The sequence below is a fragment of the Gymnodraco acuticeps genome, unplaced genomic scaffold (assembly GCF_902827175.1).
Source record: "Gymnodraco acuticeps unplaced genomic scaffold, fGymAcu1.1, whole genome shotgun sequence".
NCBI lineage: Eukaryota > Metazoa > Chordata > Actinopteri > Perciformes > Bathydraconidae > Gymnodraco > Gymnodraco acuticeps.
In genome coordinates this window covers 289,425-302,959 of record NW_022990293.1, presented here as the reverse complement: position 1 = coordinate 302,959, position 13,535 = coordinate 289,425, and the positions used below count along the sequence as shown (strand labels likewise).

Sequence of the window (13,535 nt, the reverse complement as noted above, 5' to 3'; positions counted from 1 at the left end):
GGCTTAACACAGTGACTATAGCTACAATGCTGGTAGTACCAAATTATATCAATGGCCAATGATGAGGTTATGTTTACAGCCCAGGGCCTGTATTACAGACCTTTATTAGTCCCACAGAGGGGACATTTGCATCGTTACAGCAGGAAAGAGCCACAGACAGCTTAATGTTACCTATGTTAAGAAAAAAGTACTAAGTTATGATATAATAAAATATAATAAAAAACGTGAGAAGTAAGAAAAAAAAATACTTTCCAAAATAAAAATCCTGTAACAGTCTAGGTGTTGCTAAGCTTCCTGTACTGAATATCATAGTCTATTGCCTTAATCAATATCTAGTCAACTCTAAAATACCACATATATGCAATGGCATGATAATATTATTGTGACAAGTGGGGTATTCGCCTGGTGTTTCCAGAAGATAGACGTAGATGCTGCCAACATCCACCGGAGGCCACTTTCCAGGGTCATTTCACCATGAATCTGCAGGAACTCTATACGGGCAATCATACAACCCACACAGCTTTAGTTTAAGCCGGTAACGACTGAGAGCACACCCCTCAAGTCCAGAGATATAATCGGAAGACATAGGCCTACAGCGATTTCTTCAGAATAGAAATAGAAATAGAAAAACGATTGCGCTCTGCCTGGTTATGTTAGCTAGCTGTTTAGCTTTGCACCTCCAGGAACATGGCGTATTTTCGCGGGTGACTCGTGACGTCACTGTGTGTGAAAGAATAAGGCCTAACCAAACCGAGCGAGGCCTGCAGTGGAAACGCACCATTAGTATGGTCACCAAAACCTAATAGTAAAAAAGTAATGTGTTAATTCCTCCACTGTTTCAACATTTAAGGTACATTTATGATCGTGCATGTAGAAATATATAAAGCACACAGGTCATAAAGGTCATGTTCTTTCTCAATTTGGAAACAATTAATAATGGCACCACTTGGCAACAGATATAAATAACATTTTTACAGCAATATTTATTGGAAGAACATTACAAAAAACAGGTCTAGACAGTTTCTCAGTATTATTTTGTGAGAAAATCATCTTTCATAAACCTAAAACAATCTTGAAATACATCTGCAATCACAGTGAACAATGTGAATCCTACAGTAGCAGTGTTTCCCCTATATGCTGAAATATGCGCGCCGCTGCTAAAATAATAATAAATGGTGACCATTTTAGATTTTTGATTGTTTGTTATGTGGATTTGTAGTATTTGTGTTACTGTATGTTCAATAAAGGTGTATTTTTGCTAAATCTTGAGACATTGCCACTGTATGTACTAGGCAGGGCCGATTTTTGGCATAGGCGGTCGCCTAGGGCTCCAGATCTGGGGGGCGCTGCGCTGGTAGCTGAGGGGAAAAAACTATTTTGACCGTTGGCGCTCATCCTAATTTTCGGCCTTGATGTAACAACATTCATCCCGGTTACACTTTTCATTTGACAAGAGAGAGGGAGGGCGCACCGGTACTGGCGCTGTTGTTATTAGCATCTGGTGCTAGCTGCGCTAACAGATATAAGAAGTAGATGTTTCTACAACCAGGGTGGAGGAGAGCTCTCCAGTCAGACTGAGAGGCTCAGTGAGGTAAAGGACTCTTAGATAGTTCACTTTAGTCTAAGTTATCTCAGTGGGTCTCAAACGTTTTGACCACAAATGATGTAAACACATATTTCCAAGGCACTCCTTTATAATTATTAGGATAAATGAAAACAGGTTTGAAATCATTCCAATGTAAACTATAGGATAGTAAACCAGACATATCGCTTAAAGTTGGAGAGATACAAAAATATGCATAAATAAATAAATGTTAACTGGTAAAACAAGATATGAATGAACAACACAAATAAAATAGTTACATGTATTTGTTATTGGCTATGGTAGGTTATTGGTTATGTTCACATACTTATTTGATTATTAAAATGTAAACCGATCTTTTTCATATGGGTGTTTTAGAGTTGTACCCCCTAGATCAGGTCTCTAGGCTGAAGACTTTTCTTTTGTCGCTGCTTTTAATTGAACTATTCATATCTTAGAATGCACTGTAACTTGTATCCATGTACTTTTTCTTTTAATGTTTAATTTATTAGCTTTTCTTTTTAATGACTGATTTTAAATGCCATGTCTTTCATTTTTTGTAAAGCACTTTGAATTGCCTTGTGTTGAAAAGTGCTATATAAATAAACTTGCCTTGCCTAGTAATTCTGCTCAAAGTGCACCAGATTGAAGCATTTTACTTTAAAATGTTCAAAAAAATCCAAACATTGATGACCTTGCCCCCAAGATGAGAGGCCAAGTATCTGAGCTCGCATCACAGAGCAGCACACTGAGTTCAATGGATGCTTCCTTCTGCACTTTCTCTCACGACAACAGGGCATGTTTGGTTTTCTCTTTGAGGGGAATAGTTTTGTTGAAGCTGTTGTTGGCCTGTGGGGAAATGTACTCATAAGAAATGACTGCAGATAGAGCCATAAGAAATGAATGCAACTGATTATTTAATGTTTAATGTTGTTTTTATAGGCAATAATTTAAGCTTTGTTAGTTCCAGGTTTAATATGTGCAATAAGTTCATTTCAATACGTTCTGCAATAAACATTGAACCTGTCCGGCCCTCCACTAGTACCCATATTTTAATTTTGGCCCACTGTGTGTTTGAGTTTGACCCCCCTGTACTAGTGGATACATGTGTCTTATTTAATGAAAGCTATAGAGATGAGCATAATGAAACAATCTGCCTTTTTCAACAGGTAAGCAAACCACTATTCGAGAACTCACTGCTCCATAGCTTCTCTTTGGACACATTTACACTCTTAATGTAAATAATATCCTGCGTTATATTGTGTCAAACATTTCCCAAATTGGGATCAACAAAGTACCTCTCATCTCATCTTATATGCACCAGATATCTTGTACATTGTGTTCGCTGTTATCCGTGGACGTTCTGTTCCATCGGCAGAAGAACAAAGACTTTTGGGTCAGAAAGCCCCGTGAAGAACAACAACATTCAGGACATCTGCACATGGCTTCGGATTGAGTTCAAGCCTCCCCCTGAGATCACAGTTTCTGCCTCACATTGAAATTGGCAGATGGATTCAGATGAAATCTCCCCCGACTGTTTGCACAACATCCACTTAAACGCTGGCAATCATTTCTTCCATTAAAGTATGGTTAGGGTGAAAGTTAAAGGTCTTCTTTTGGGTTAATCAAATCAATGTTTGTGTATATGAGGAGGTCCTTTAGCATTGGCTCTAATAGCATTCATTGTAATGTCTTGCATCACCTTAAATCTTGCTTTTGCTGACCTCTTGTGGTTCAGCATCTCATCCTGCTGCAGTGATGTAGAATTGTACACAAAGGGTGTGTCAGTATACTTTGACATCACTAAAAAGGTTAAATGGTGCACTTCTCATCCCAACTCCGTCACTTTGAAGGCACTGAAATACTGCTTTTCAATCCAGTATCCATCCACTCCTTATCCTCTAAATGTGTAGTGCATGCAAGCTAGGGAACATGAAGAAGAGAAATTGCAAAAATGCACCGAAGAAGGAAAATGTTTCAACCCAGTGATAAGAACTGTGTTTGATTTCCGAGGTTTTCATTGTGCCGTTCAGGTTAAAACATTTCTAAGAACTCTCTGCCTATCCCCGTTACGCTCTCAAAGAACAGATCACAGCGAGGAGTTTGCAGACAAGCTTTGGGAAGGGAAAGGTCAATGTAAGCTCGGCCATTAGGTTCATGTTTTTCAAAATAAAGGGCGCACATGGAAGAAGTCCTGCAGGGTTTGCTCTGGTCAAGGCTCAAATCAGGACAGGTTTTCATAAGACATGAGGACATGAAGCAGCAGGGATACTTCACTTGGTGTGCATTCAAATGTTCCCCCGCCAGTGGACAGTTATTAAAAACACAACACTTTGCTCAACATAAACATGAGAGTAACTATATTTTGTAAAGCGGCAACTCGCTGTGGTTGGGTAAAAGCACACAATATGAAAATAAAACCACTTTTGGAAGTCCTGTCCTTATCTAAATGTTTAGTGATATGAACAAGAGTAGCAACAGCTTCCTGTAACTAGCTTATATGCAAATTGGTATGGATGAAGTTTGTCTTTTGTTGTACTGATAAGAAAACAGAGACGAATGATTTCTAATGATTTCATAATGAGGTAAGGGCTATCGGTCTGTAGTCCTTATGTTCTGTTGGGCAGTGGTTGTGTGTATAAATACTCCTTCTATCTCCATGCCTTCCTCCTGCAGGTTTCCCTCAGGAACATCCGCAGTGGTCGACCACCATTGACGGGATCTTTCCGTAGATGATCTGCTCTTTGCGGTTGAAGTAGAGCATGTTGATGGCCGACATCTTGGTGGGCGTGCAGCAGGGTCCCGCGGAGCCTCGAGGGTTGGCTTTGTTCACCAGCTGTGCATGCGGGTACTGCTGCAGGTGCATGAACTCACATTCCCCCGAGCAGTAGTTGGCCCGGTAGCGTTTGGGCGCGATGATCCAGTCCCAGCCGAACTCCTCGAAGTCCACGGTGAGCGGGTAGAGGCAGCAGCGAGTTTCTGAAGAATCCTCGTCGCAGTTGAGGCCGGAATCACGGCGGGTTCTCTTCGGGTTGTCGAGGATCTTCACTTCAATGAACGGTTGCTGGAAGAGAGTTGGAAATATGTGCAGGCAATGCAACAGAAAAACCACTTGCATAGTGCCATGTAAAGCAGTTAGCCAAACATTTAGTTTAGTGTGTGTGTTTATGATCACAACATGTAACACACACACCACATCCAACACAGACTAGTGTGCGGATCTCAGTGAAACATTAGGTCAGCACTTTGGTTTTGACCCCACATGGCTTTAGGTCGACTAAATCTGCGATTATTGAGATCAAACTTAATTTGGATCTTCACAAAATTCCAGAATCAAAGTGCTTTTCAAGTATAAGTGAACATGTCTTGGAACACTCACCAGCCCTTCCTCTCCAGGCTCCGCTGAGGTGACGGCCAGATCTTGTCCGGTGGAGTCGAAGGCGTTGATCTCGATGCCGTAGTGGCTCTCCGGTTGGCGCAGCCAGGCCTGAAGCAGAGATTTGATGTCGATGCTCTGCCAGGATCCGGCGCCGGCGTCAGCCTCGATCTTCAGTGAGCGGACTCGCACTCGCGTGTTGTTTCCCTCCTTCCCCGGTTTGAGGTGGGAGATCTGCAGGAAGATGGTGGTCACTGTGTCGGCCGGACGCAGGTGAACCCACAGCTGAGCGCGCAGGATGTTCTTGGGTCGGATCTTCGGACTGAGGCTGAACAGACAACAAAAGGACAACTCCTCCAGGTCCATGGGATTAGCTGGAGGAAATGTATATTAGTCAAAGTCAACTTTATTGTCAATCTTTCAGTTTGTGTGCACAGACAGAGAGATCGAATTTCCCACCATCCTGAATTGTTTCATGGTTTGTCCAAAATGAGGATGAATCCCCATTTATTTTAGTGACCCCCTGACCTTTCCTCTAGCACCACCGTCAGGACTAAATATGCCTCGTCTTTTCCATATTCTGTTGTAGTGATAGCCTGATGTCCCTCAAATTTGTTCACAGTAATTTATAATTTACAGACTAAAGTTCTTCCTGACCCTATGACCTTTCCTCTACTGTTACTGTTGTAGGATTAAAATAATACAATGACTTATTGTTTCACATGACCAATATTGCCACAGCACGTTTTCACTCATCTTCATCTAATAGAAGACTCATTTGACTTTTTTACTCTTCACTTTTACACAGCGCAAAATATGAATCTTCTCACACTCAGTGTTGGGAAAGTTCACTTTCTACATGAACTAGTTCAGTTCACAGTTCACAAATTTTAAAATGAACTAGTTCAGTTCATAGTTCATAATTCAAAATGTTGAGCTAAAGGTGGTTTAAAAAATGAACTAATTTATAGTTTATAGTTATTTTTTCAATACGTTGCTGCGAGCTATTATTTGTCAAAATGATTGCCACAACCCATACTGTATAGAACCACAGACAGCAATCAGAATACTGGCATTTCCATAACGCTTTGCTGTCGCCCATTCAGTCCACACTAGTAGCAGCTGCAGCTTTCATCTCTACAGAATATTTTCAAAAACATGAGGAAAAACGTGCTGCTTGAATGGTCTTTATTAAGTATAATAATCTAGATATACTTAAAGTACCAAAAGTGAAAGTAGTCATTGTGCAAACATATAACATATAAACATGTGCCGACATAACTCTGTACTAACACAACACGAGGTAGGAACCAGGCTGAGGTATGAAACTAAGGTTACAGGCAAACGTTAGATTGTTTCCGTCTGAGTCAGTACTGACTTTAACGTAAAACTCTTTTAAATGCTCATACGCCGACGCCGTAGAGTCTGACTCTGAGCGAGTGCTGCTGCAGCTGCTCTCGGCTTCGTCCATACTAATTCATTCATTCATTCATTCAATGCTCGCCGGTTCAGCGGTTCCACATTGTTTGTTGTGAGGAGTCTGATGACGTATATTTTAGTGCGACAGCCAGGGGTGACAGGCGCGTACGCGTCACAGGCAGCTTGCTGTTGCCAGATTGGGTGGTTTTCCGCATTATTTTGAAGCCTGTATACGGTGTGTCTTAACTGGGGTTTCGGCTGAAATGCACATGAAATCTGGCACACTTTTGAACGCCGTTATACAGCGCTGAGAATGAACGCGTTCTCAATTACGTTCATCTAGCGGAAATACAGTACGTTCAGTTCACGTTCGCCCAAAATATGAACGCGTTCATGAACGATCGTTCATTGAACGCGTTCAGGTACATCACTGCTCACACTACTGGCATGAACATTTGTCATAAAAGCTTTTGTCATGAACGTTTTGAAATTGCAGATATATGTTTGTTTTATTGAGTTTTTAAGTTCCAACATTTCCCTGAAACTACAATGCTGTCAGTATTTTTCAATTAAAGGTCACAAATTAGACTTTGAAAGTGATTATAATATTTGATAGTCGGGAACAGCATAATTACGCACCCTCTTCATGGTCATTTACGGCGTAACTGTCCCGTTTTTTCTACTTGGAAACAAACTTTACGCACAGGATTTACGCATGGATTATTTTTTACTTACGGCGTTCAGTGGAGGTGGAGAACAAAAAAAGACGTATAAAAATGACAGATATGTTTGGTTTAGTTACGCTTAGTGGCCATGGTGATGATGGTCTCCGTGGTGGCGTGCTCCTCTTCCTCCACGCGCGTGTCGTACTGGTCCAGGATCTGCGTCAGAGGCGGCGCTTTGGGCAGCAGCTGGCGGATCATGTCCCGGCTGATGTTGGGAGCCTGTTCGAGTCTCAGGATACTCAGGATCTGGGACTTGATGCTGTGGAGCCTCATCTGCTTGCTGTGCTCCCGGAAGTCACAGGCAGAACACTGCTCTCCACCTTCCACCAGTATCTTGGAGGTCTGGTTCATCTCCATGGAACAACTCGCAGAGAGGAAGAAAGCCAGGCCCAGAAAGAGGAGCATCCTGCAGGGAAGAAGGGGTCGGTGCAGTGACGCTGCCTGATATGAGTCTGTCCTCAGGACTCAGGACTTTACGATTGGCTGTGAGGAGGGTTTTTTAATCACAAGGGAGATTTAAAGAGGTAGCGTCACACTGACACTATTCTTTAAAGCCAAATATTGTGTTTGATTTTTATAGCGCTTTTCATACTGCTCAAAGACGCTTCTTTATTATCATGTTATGTTTTGGGTGTTATCTGCTGCTCCTCCCACCCCCTGGCTGCACGAGGAGTGAACAGGTTCAGCTGCCTGTGTCTCAGCCACTCTGAAGGCTGTCCAAACATCAAATGAACCTGCAGGGAGTCCGGAGAGGAGCTGCATCACAGAGGGTACACATTCAAATATCACCTCAATATTTCAGGTTGTTTACTGGATTTGTTCTATTTCAAAATGGGGACTTTTGTGCCTTTTTAACAATGTTTTCAGACTATGGATGCCTTTTATTTGTAGTTATTGGACACAGTTGATATTGGTAGAGGTTTTTTACAAACTTATTTTATTTTTAATGGCCAAACAGAACATTTTAGGTAATGAAATGTATGTTTTTCTTTTAGGGAAACCCCTAACCCCCTTCTACAGTCATGGAAATGAACTTCAGATGCCTTTCCACTTTAGCTTCAGTGTGTCGTTGAATGGGATGTAAAGTGTCCAGATTCTTCTCTTGGGTCCGTTTGGAGCAACAGAAGGAGACGGACATCGTTCAACAGGAGGAGGAGGAAACAGAAGTGTTTTTAAAGGACCTAGAGGAGGGGAAATGTTCAGAGGAGACTCCATCGTTAAACCTTCATCCAGTCAGCAAACAGATACTGGATACGCTCAGAAGATGTCAGAGGATATCGTCGCTCAGGCTCTGCAGATCTGCTGGCAGATGGAGATTCAATACAAAGAGTTGCCTTTCATTGATTCTGAGTGTGAATATACAATATGAACTTAATAGTTTTCTACATGAAGTGTGATGTCAAGATGTTTAAATGTCAAGTGCATGTTGAAAATACTCTCCGTCCACAACATGTGATTTAGTTTGGAGTTGGTGCTCATTCCTAAGCATTGCAACACAGAAGACATTTGTTTGTATGACAGTCAAACATGTATTATGAAAATATAACTTTGTCAAACAAAAACAACGTGATTATTTTGATGCAAGCTAACTTAGGTTGTTTACCATGCCGGAACGTGGAACATTTGTTGGCACGAACAAAACTACTATACTGCAAATGCAAATAAATATGAATGTAATGGATGTTTGTTGATGTGCAAAAAGGTCACAGGTTTTCTTGAGGTACTTTAGTATGGTATTTCCATTTTATGCTACTTTGTACTTCTACTCCACTACAATTCAGAGGTAAATAGTGTACTTGTATTCCTTTACGGATTACCTTTAGTTAATTTGCAGATATAGATTAATGAAAAACAATCTAATCAAGTGTTGAATCAGACTTTAGTTCCACCTGGAGTAAATCCTCCAGCTACCCTGCAGTATACAAAGTCATTCAAACTAGCTGCACCTTCACCAGCTTTGAGAACACTTTCATGATCAATCATTATAAAACATATCATATATATTATTCTGAAATGGACCAATCTGCACAACGACTACTTTTACTGTCTTTCACTATATTTTGATGAGAATACTTTTCTACTTTCACTTGAGGAACATTTTGAATGCAGGACTTTTACTGTAACAGAGTATTCCTACTCTCTGGTACTTCTACTTTTACTCAAGTACAAGATCTGAGTACTTCTACTCTTACTAAAGTACAAGACCTGAGTACTTCTACTTTTACTCAAGTACAAGATCAGAGTACTTCTTCTTTTACTCAAGTACAAGATCAGAGTACTTCTTCTTTTACTCAAGTACAAGATCTGAGTACTTCGACTTTTACTCAAGTACCAGATCTGAGTACTTCTACTTTTACTCGGTAACACTTTACAATAAGGTACACAAAATGTGCCTAGTTACTGAGGAACTACTAGATAGTTAATGGTTACTTAATGAGTAGTTCCTCAGTGACTGCGATTGAGGAACTGATGGTTAGTTACTGGTAAACAGACTGGGGGGTACTGTATTAATGAATCATTCGTTAATGGTTACTTAATGAGTAGTTCCTCAGTGACTGCGATGGATGGTTAGTTAGTTAGTTACTGGTAAACAGACTGGGGGGGTACTGTATTAATGAATCATTCGTTAATGGTTACTTAATGAGGAGTTCCTGGGAGACTTTGATTGAAGCAATGGTCCGCTGCAGCAGGGCACTTTTAAACCTGCCATCTTCGGCTGGCTTGGGTCCCACCCTGGATCAACTGGTGGAGGTGGATCCGATTTACCTTACCATTACTTAGGCCGGTTAGGCCGACATGAAAATAACAAAAAGGTTCATGCTGGACTCAAACCCGAGTCCCAACAGCAAAAATCACGCAAGTCCTGCGCGTTATGAGTGCGCCACAACTCAACATGGCACCTTATGGAGAATCATAAATGAAATAAGTGTGTTCAAAACACTCACGTCAATTACATTACATGACATTCCATTTACCTGACGCTTTTGGTTTGGATCCCAACAGGACAGACAAAGTTTATATTCCTTGTGTGTGTACACATGCCAAATAAAGCTGATACTGAATCATTACCATCATTGTTGTTGTCTTTCCTTCTGTCACACTACAGTGTAAGTCTATCTACAGAAGCAAAGCTTGCATTGCATATTAGAACATGAATTTGGCCACAGGTATTATAGTTGCAATATGTCAAATTAGCCCTTAGCACACCATAGGGGACGTGATGCCTATGCTGTAAAGTATTTTATTTTGGTGAGTCTGTCGCAAGACAGAAAAGACAGCCAGTATTGCTAGAATATAAACCTTTTTTTTAAAAATTGCATTCTGTTTATAGCGCAACAGATTTGGTCCAGGTCTACATCCCATCAGCTACTGCATTAGCAGATAGCAACAGTGTTTAAAAATGTCTATATTGTTTGGCTAAATATTATATTATAGCATAATGTCGCATGGCAAATATAACGACACACATGGCCTGATTTGCATATTGGAACTTTATGTGTGCACTGGAACACATTTATATGTACAATTAACAGTTATCACAACATGATGTGGGCTCGCAGGCTGATCAACTAGGATATCTGATCTCGGTGGGTCTTAGTGAGGCTTGATACAGACCTCAGTCAGTAGCCTATACCAGAGGTGGGACCAAGTCATTGTTTTGCAAGTCCGAGTCAAGTCTCAAGTCTTTGCGCTCAAGTCCGAGTCAAGTCTCAAGTCATTGTTTTGCAAGTCCAAGTCAAGTCTCAAGTCAGGATGGGCAAGTTCAAGTCAAGTCAAGTCCTAAACTTTGACAAAACGAGTCATAAACAAGTCATTATGTGTTTTTCACCAAATGTAATGACATCGATCAACAGAATAATACTTAATAATCAAATTGCTCTTTATTAGTCACATTAATAATTTAATAATCCATTTTCTCTCTGCTGGTAAAGTAACGTGTGTTTTTCTAATTTAAGAGGGATCAGTAAGGTAAGGCTACCGTGACGGTTTGATTCAGAAGGAGTTTAATGTATAAGATCCCTGATGTTGAGGTAACCAGAATGTTTATTTCCACTGTGTACAACATGTTATAAGGGACCCACAATCTATCTTTATGCAAGGGATAATGTGCAGCGAGGCGGTCTCTATGGGGAAAAGAACACCTGAATCTAGATCCCTCTGCAGGTGGTACTTTAAGTATATTTTGATGCTAATACTTTTACTTGTAACATTTTTAATGCAGGACTTTTTATTGTACAGGGTTCCTGCAGGTTTCGCCAACTCAAATTTAAGACTTTTTAACACCTTTTTAAGACCACTTTGAATAGAATTTAAGACCTATTTCACGGCAATAAAGTATGAAGGAAAATGTATATAAAGAAGAAATACGTCCCATAATCACTTACAAAGTAAATGTATTCATGTTCAACATAAGAACAATGACTGAACACAACAGCGTAACAGTACAGAACTGTGTTAGCGTGTTAGACAAAAAGTGTGTATGTGTGTGCGTCTGTGTGTTAGGGCTGTGCAATTAATCATATTTTAATCGCAATTACGATTTTGGCCTGCCACAATTACGAAAACAACATAATCGGAAAAAACGATTATTTTGCTTTGCTAGGTTGTGACAGTGCACCACAACATATTTGATCTAATGATTTTTTTAGTAATGTATCATTTATTTAATTAATTTTTGTATTAGTTTTTCAGTTGAATTATACGTTCAGGGTAATCAACAGTTAAAAAGATACTGTTCAAATTATTATTTGTTTTAAAGTTAAATAAATGGATGTTTTCAAAGTCAATGAATAATCATATTTAATAATCGTGATATTAATTATTGACCAACATAATCTTGATTATTGCCATAATCGAGCAGCCCTTGTGTGTGTGTGTGTGTGTGTGTGTGTGTGTGTGTGTGTGTGTGTGTGTGTGTGTGTGTGTGTGTGTGTGTGTGTGTGTGTGTGTGTGTGTCTGAGAGAGAGTGAGCTATATTCAGAGCTCTGCTGCCTTGGCTACACTATTTCATCGTTGCTGTTGTATGATTGGTGTTTAGCTACGTTATTTAGCGTCTACAGCACCTCCGCTTTTAGGGTTGACGTAGACCCAAACTTCGCCCGGAGGTCCCCCGGTGTTGTTGCGGGAGCTGCTGCACTAGCTAACACTCCACTAGCTAACGCTACATTAGCAAAACAAACGCTAATTTATTTTGCAAAAGATGCAGCGGGCTTCAAACACGTTCCCTCCACTGGTTTCAACCAAGCACTAAATTAGATGTTTTCCAACAAAATACGGTTGAACTGACACGTCCCCATATTTATTTGTAAGTAGATTCGAAGATAGGCTACATGAGCTGAAGCTTGGTTGCTAGGTTACTAGCTGGGTGTTCTCCAATAAGGGGCCGAGGGAAACAAAGTTAGTGATTACTGGTTCCATGTTGATTTAATTCAATACAAATTGTTGGGGGGAACTGAAAGGCTATTACCGTACTGGTTACTTTGCAGCCCGGACATTTCCCCCAAAACACATTTAGACGCTATCGCAACATAGAAGTATCTTTCAAATCCGATAATTTTTAAGACCTTCTGAATCATATTTAAGACCTTTTTAAGGCCTTAAAAACCCTGCTCTGAAGGTTATTTTCATTTTACAAATCCTGCACTCAGCTTTGCTTTCTCCAATATCATTGAAAAGCAGCCAGATGCTGCTTCTTTTTTCGGTTTTCGCTCATTTCTTGACTTTTTCCGACGCGCTTGCATTTAAATCCGTCTCCCCGTCGCTCTGTGCAGCTGGCCTGTACCACTACACATGCTGTGCCCCCCACCCTTCTTTCACATAATGGTATGATCCTAGTGTGTCCTCGCATATGATTGGCCGCATGGTGGGCCAGCTAAATAAAGACCCGCCCCTGCCTGCAAGGATTCTCAGCAAGAGTAGGAGCGGCTGAAGATTCTGCTTTCCCCGACGGGAGTCTGCTCTTCTAGCGGTAGCTCGCGATCGGCGTGTTGGAGACCTCTGAATTAAAGTAGCAAGTCACCTCAAGTCAGAAGGCTCAAGTCCAAGTCAAGTCCCGAGTCATTGGTGTTCAAGTCCAAGTCGAGTCGCAAGTCTTTTGTGATGTTGTCAAGTCGAGTCTCAAGTCATAAAATGTGTGACTCGAGTCTGACTCGAGTCCAAGTCATGTGACTCGAGTCCACACCTCTGGCCTATACTATTTCTAAGCAAATGCCTACTATAATATGTATATTATAGCCTAAGTGTAGATACATTCGCTCACATTATAAATGATGGTCGGGTTGCATCTTTCTGGAACTTTTTAACAAGGTTCATCCAAGACATTAAAGTATGGTGGTGTAATACTTAGATCCGTGGCGCACCAGTAACGCGCATGGCCCGAGTGATTTTTGCTGTTGGGACTCGGGTTTGCGTCCAACATGAACTTTTGTGTAGT

At 40.8% G+C, this 13,535-nt stretch overlaps 1 protein-coding gene across 1 annotated transcript; it reads right to left on the bottom strand.

Annotated features, from left to right (window-relative positions):
* Nucleotides 1-2,166: 2,166 nt before the first annotated feature.
* Nucleotides 2,167-7,522, bottom strand: LOC117549795 (growth/differentiation factor 8-like). The gene is made up of 3 exons (XM_034221880.1): nt 7,180-7,522; nt 4,962-5,332; nt 2,167-4,646 (listed from the first exon to the last, which is right to left on the bottom strand). Exons 1-3 carry the CDS (start codon nt 7,505-7,507, stop codon nt 4,266-4,268), a joined length of 1,080 nt encoding a protein of 359 aa, XP_034077771.1. The 5' UTR covers nt 7,508-7,522; the 3' UTR covers nt 2,167-4,265.
* Between the last annotated feature and the right edge of the window lie 6,013 nt (nt 7,523-13,535).